We start from the raw sequence: 6,394 nt of genomic DNA, 5'->3' as shown, positions 1-6,394 counted from the left end.
CACATATATTTCACAATGAACAGGTCTTACATTTACATTACATTTTAGTCATTTAGCAGACGCTCTTATCCAAAGCGACTTACAGTTAGTGGGCCCCCGTGGGAAACGAACCCACAACCCTGGCGTTGCAAGCGCCATGCTCTACCAACTGAGCTACAGGAGGGCCTGTCTTGTATTTAACCAGTTGAGCTGACAACCATTTTGCACTGTTTCACTAGGGCTATAGTCATCAATCTAGCAAGAGGGCAATATTTTATTAATGTAGTGGTGTCCCTCCCCCAGGAAGCTATGACCTTTAGCTTTCACCTGGAATTGTTCATTTATGTCTGAGAAAAAAAACATTTTCAAACCATATGATCTAGTACACAAGAAAAGTATAATACAACCTTCTTTACTACTTTGCCAAACATTTCATGACATTAGTGATAGTCAAAATCTGTTAAATTTGTGAATGTCTAAATTAACATTTGGGCCATTTAACCAGTGTGCATCCCGCCTATAGACAAAGGGAGAAGGGCTATGTAAAGGTCTCGATTTTGTCGTTCTGAACAAATGTTTGACTTCCACACAAAATTACTTATTGATTTATTTTAGGTTTAAGGAAGTGTGTAGGTCGCATTCTTTATCGTAGAGCTATGAAAGTTATGTATTTAGCTCTGCCTGCTCGAGACAAATTCAGTGATTGCTTTGTCATGTCTCTGCCGTGAAGCAGTCAAGCTGGATACATTTGTTTCCTGGCGTTGAAACAAATGTATCCAGCTTGACTGCTTCACGGCAGAGACATGACAAAGCAATCACTGAATTTGACTTAACATTGCAGTGAAGTGATATAAATGGATGTAATGATGCAGCCGACCACCAGAGGGAGGCAAATACACGTTTATTAGACAGAGGACGTTTACGTGGTTCTAGGAAGGTCTGGATGGATGTCTTCTGAAATATAAAACGGTGGGAAATCAATCAAATAAGTCATGTAAACATTTACATATTTTTAAAAGAAATTCTAGCGCCCGATTTCGGGGACTGTCAGCCTAAGAGGTTTTAAGTCTTAAAGTGATCTAATGAAACAAATCCTCTCTGTCACATTCCTCTCAATATATTCCCTCTATCATATTCCCCTCTATCCAAATCCCTCTATCATATTCCTCTCTATCATATTCCTCTCCACCCACTCCTCCTCCTTCCTCCTCTCCCTCATCTCAGTGCAGCCCCTCTCCATCCACTAGAGCAGGAAGTCTCTGGGCTCAGTGAGGTCCAGCTCAGACTGAAGAGAGGCCGTTTTAACTCTCTTCTCCTTTAGCTGTTCCTCCAGCCTGGCAAGTATTATCTCCTTGTCAACCAAGCAACCTGATCTGGACTTTGAGATGATCTGACGTCTCTTTTGCTTGAGACATTTCTCTATGCTGCTCATCTCTTGAGTATTCCAGCACACTAATGTCCTTCTTGAAGTAGCATAAACCTGAGGCTACCTCTAGTTTCAGATCCTCATGTGCTTCTCTTATAGGTTTGAATGTGTGTCCTCTGTCGTCTCACCCATCTCTGCAGATCACAGAGATCAGCTTACTGTCCGTCTCACAGAACAGCTTCAGAGCCTCTCCATGTTCACGACATTCATCTCTCTACTGTTTCCTCTCTCGGCTGTAGCTCTCTGTCTTTTAGCATCTTCCTCCAGTTTCAGCTGGTAGGCCACGTTCCTGATCAGTCTGTTGATCTGGAAGTTTCTGTCTCTGACCAGAGCCCTGCCCTCTTGACAGAGTTGGTGTCCAGCATTCAAAATGTCTTGGAGGCATCTCTTGCAGAAGGTGTGCTGATAGCTTAGAGACACAGGCTCAGTGTAGATGTCTGTGCAGATGGAACAGCACAGGTGGTCTGCCAGGTCAGAGGAAGCTGTGGCCATAATGACAGTGCTCGTGCTCAGTGTGTGATAGACAAAGAGGCAGTGTCCAAATACCCATATTAGAGTACTAAATAGTATATAAAAACATTTAGTTTTATAGTATGTGAAATTTAGAAAGTATGCCGCGTTCACGTGCTAGTCGGACCTAGGAAACTCTGAAATGTACGGCTTGCTGTTCGCTGAATGCGGCACGTGTATAACTACAACCAGTAAGCAAGTCTGAAATTTCCGGGTTTCCAAGTTCCGACTAGCACGTGAACGTGGCAATAGTACTAAGAATGCGTTATCTAATGCGCGATTGCATTGACTCCCGTCATTCGTTCATTTCGGTACAGTGCGTCAATTTATCTGACTATCAGCTGTTGCCAAACAAGTGAGTCAGAAAAGAAGAGTGAATTCTACTAGATCAAAGGTGAAATTAGTGTGCAGTTTAAGTATGTATTACGCTAGAATGGATATTCAGACACAGCCAGTAACAGGTCTGTCTTAAAAGACATGTATGTTCTTAAATACACAGTCAAATTAACATTTGCTTTAAAGCCCTCATTAAGAATACTGACAGACTTCTTGTAAAGGTAGAGGCATGTGACTATCATAAAGCAAGACAGACTAAAGTTCAGTGTCAGTAACAACTTTCAGTGTGGGTGTAGGGAAAAAGCTACAACACAAGTGAATAAAGGATGGGTTTTATTATCCATACAGTATAAATAGGAAATGTCTAATAAACAAATGATTCCAACTAATTCTTTGGATTGGAGATGACTGCTTTAGACTGTTGATGCACACATTGAGGTCAGCAAGCACCAAATAAGTGTCCAGCATGCTCTAGTGGTTATTACAAGTAACTACACATATCACACCACAACAGCTAACATAGTGTCTCACTCCCTCTCCTCCTCTCCCTCTTGTCTCCTTTGTTCTTCCTCTATTCCTCCTCCTCTCCTCCTCGCCCTCTTGCCTCCTCTGTTCTGTTCTGACTCCCGAGTGGCGCAGTAGTGTAAGGCCACTTAATATATGTAAAATGTAAGGGGGAAACATTGTTATTCTGTATTTAATATATGTAAAATGTAAGGGGGAAACATTGTTATTCTCTGTTACAGAGTGGTCCTTGGGTCTTGAGGGTTGAATAAACAGCTGTGCCACTAGAGATCCTGGTTCGAGTCCAGGCTCTGTCGCAGCCGGCCGCGACCGGGAGACCCATGGGCGGCGCACAATTGGTCCAGCGTCGTCCAAGGTAGGGGAGGGTTTGGCCGGCAGGGATGTGGGTTCGTTTCCCACGGGGGGCCAGTATGAAGAAAAAACATGTATGCATTCACTAATTGTAAGTCGCTTTGGATAAGAGTGTCTGCTAAATGACTAAAATGTAAATGTTCTTCCTCGTCTCCTCTATTCCTCCTCCTCTCCTCCTCGCCCTCTCAGCGGCTCCAGCTGGATAGAGTGACGGCGAGGTGACCTCCTGCCTCTCTCACTGGAGGGCGGGAGAGGGGAAACAAAGGAGGATGAGGAGGAGGTGGAGAGAAAGAGAGTAGGAATGGAAGAGGAGGTGGAGAGGGGTAGAGGAGGCAGAAAGCCTGGTCTAAGTATTGCTTTAAAGGGAAGAGAGGGGGAGGAGGAGAGAGCGCGAGAGATGGGGGGAGTGGGAGAAAGAGGGGAGGAGGGGAAGGAGGGGAAGGGCAGCTGCGTCCGACACACCATACCTACACCTGCAACAGGTAGGCCAGGGGGCGGGACCTGTAGGTGAGACTCATAACACGATAAGGGGGGCAGGTGAAGAAGGGGTGGAGCTGGAGTCAAGGAGGGGAGGGTGTTCCTACGAGCCCCCTGCCAGCGAGACGGGGAGCAGGGAGGAAGTCTGTCCACGGAGCACTTCCGGGTAATTGGGTCGCCTCCAATGAGATTAGATCCCCCTCTACAATGTAAAGCAGTTTGAGTATTGGGGGGTTCTCTGTATAAATCCAAGGTGCAACCTCCAGGGGCTGCTAGCCTTCTCTCAGGGGAGAGTCTGCTCTGGGCTGCCTGGGAAAGGTGCTCCTCTGTGGGAAAGAGGAGAGAACAAGAGCCCCCAGAAGAGATCTCCTTATGGTAGTGATGGACAGATCGACTCTCCTTGTCATCTTCCACCTCTTCCTCTTGCTCGGCCTTCCCTCTCCTTTCCTTCTTACAGTCGTGATGGAGAGAACCCTTTTCTCCCTTTCCTCCTTCCTCTCCTCCCTCTTTCTCTTCCTCTACCTTCCTCTCCTTCCTTCCCTCTTGGTAGACCTTGTTTAGTCGAGCCAGATTGTGGATAGCTAGCCATGGTTCAGACCACTGTCGCTGTCTGGGAGGGGGGATACAGGACTGGTCCACTGGACTCAGCTCACATGGGGAGAACCTGCTGCTGCTGCCACTCCCCCTCTTACCTGGGATGAGAAAAGAAAGGATGAGACAGGTTCCTGAGATGTTTAACACCTTTTCTCCCTCCCTCCCTCCCTCCCTCTAACCTGATCCTCTGAAATTGAACACATTCTCTCCCTCAAGTGAGTTGGGTGAGCCCGTCTTGATGATGATGTCAGAGGGTGACATGCAGGTGACAGGTGATGCATCGGGAGACGGTAGAACGTTCAGGTAGCGCCTCGTCACCGGCCCTCCGCTCACACCCATCTCTGTGGTGATGATGATGATGTCACGGCCTTTGGCGCGGCACGCGTCCAGCAGCACCTGGGGTATGCAATGGTCAGTTATAATAATTTCACCACACACACACACACAGTCTTGTATAACTAACCTTTTGGGAACACACAATTCAGTCCCATTCAAAATCCTATTTTCCCTAACCCGTACCCGTACCCTTACCCTAAGCTTAACCCGAAAATCTAACCCTAACCCTAGCTCCTAACCCTAACCCTATTTCTAACCTTAACCCTAAACCCCCTAGAAATAGCATTTGACCTCGTGGGGACTAACAAAATGTCCCCAGTTGGTCCCCCCCCCCCAATTTTTTTTACTATTCTTGTGGGGACTTCTGGTCCCCACAAGAACAGTTAAACACGTCCACACACACACACACACACACCTCCTCCCTCCTGACCTGTAGTGTAGGCTGGTGCTGTGCATTGATAGCGTAGACCATAGCAGAAGCTCCAGAGTAGTCCTCCATACTGGGGTCAGCTCCAGCTGAGAGGAGAGTAGAGGCTATCTGAGCTCCAGCCCGCTCCATACAGGAATACATCAGAGCTGTACGGCCTGACCGGTCCTGGGCATTAGGGTCTGCCTGGGTGGGAAAAGATAGGATGGGGTTAGGATGTAGTCATTCACTCACACACACACACACACACGCAGGATGGGGTTAGGATGTATTCACATGCACACAACACACACACACAGGGTGGGCTTAAGGGTCCGCCTGTTTAGAATAGAATAGAATCCCACAAGGGAAAATTAAACCTACAGAGCTCTCCTTTAAAAGCAGACACAGACCTGGTTGTCTAGTAGGTATCTGAGCAGTTTCAGGGTTCCAGGTCCAGTGGGTTCCCCTCTCAGGGCTTTACACACAGCCAGGAGAGGAGTCTCTCCTCCTGGGTTTCTCTCGTTGACCTGAGCACCCCCCTCCAGGAGCAGCCTGACGAGGCGAAGCTTCCCCAGCTTCGCTGCTCCAATCAGGGGACTGCTGTCTGGCAGGAGGCCCTGGGGGACCGACATGGTCTGGAGGAGAGGAAAAGGTAGAGAGATAGAGATAGTAAGAAACAGAGAGAGAGAGAGAGGCAGTCAAACAGACAGGTGAAAGTTTAATAGTGATTTAGCATCCAAACGTACCTGGGTTGTTGGAGGTCCTGGATTGATTGTTAGGGTTTCACTCCAGACCAAGTGGAGTTCCACACATCACATATTGGCAACAGACAACTTCGGCAGACTGGACACTGATACACATCCTCTTCTCTGTCCCTCTTCCTCTCCATCTCACTCCGTTCTACCTCTCTCCTGTACCAGGAGCGTGGGTCCTGTCTCAGGTGAAGGGCAGGCGTGGGTAGCGGTGAGCGTTCAAAGTTGTCAATGGTTTTCAGCTCTAAATGTCACCTGATGCTGAGTCTCCACACTACAAAGGCACTGGGAAGGACTGATAGAAGTCAGCTTTGAACGGCCATCATCTGGCAGACCACCGCCTGAGTTCAAACAGCCCAGAGGAGGGGTGGGTGTGTAGAAACGGCACTCTAAATCAAATTGTATTGGTCACATACACATATTTAGTAGATGTTATTGCGGGTGTAGCGAAATGCTTGTCACGAATAAAGAAAATACTGCAAAGTTGCTTAGGAGCTAGAAGCAGAGCTGCCATCTTTGTCAGAACACAGACTTGTGAATATATAGAAATGTTTTGAAGCTCTCTGGTAATGATTTTGATAACCCAGCAGTATTTTACTGGCTGTTCTGCCTTTGGGTAGGCCTGTAAACACACACACTTCCTTTTCTCCCTCCCACACTGCTGCCGACGATGGCAAACTCTAATTGAGGTGATGGAAC

General features: G+C 47.4%; 1 protein-coding gene across 1 annotated transcript; it reads right to left on the bottom strand.

The window, feature by feature from the left end:
- Window positions 1-2,676: 2,676 nt before the first annotated feature.
- On the bottom strand, window positions 2,677-5,575 carry LOC311119541 (uncharacterized protein; the record flags this gene model as incomplete). The annotated part of the gene is made up of 4 exons (XM_084194213.1): window positions 2,677-4,296; window positions 4,378-4,594; window positions 4,965-5,147; window positions 5,354-5,575. The coding sequence occupies 4 exons, from the start codon at window positions 5,573-5,575 to the stop codon at window positions 3,284-3,286; spliced, it is 1,635 nt and encodes a 544-aa protein (XP_084050339.1). The 3' UTR covers window positions 2,677-3,283.
- Between the last annotated feature and the right edge of the window lie 819 nt (window positions 5,576-6,394).

The sequence above is a fragment of the Coregonus lavaretus genome, assembly GCF_964263955.1.
Source record: "Coregonus lavaretus genome assembly, contig: HAP1_SCAFFOLD_1072, whole genome shotgun sequence".
Classification (NCBI taxonomy): Eukaryota; Metazoa; Chordata; class Actinopteri; order Salmoniformes; family Salmonidae; genus Coregonus; species Coregonus lavaretus.
This window is presented reverse-complemented; position numbering and strand designations above follow the sequence as displayed.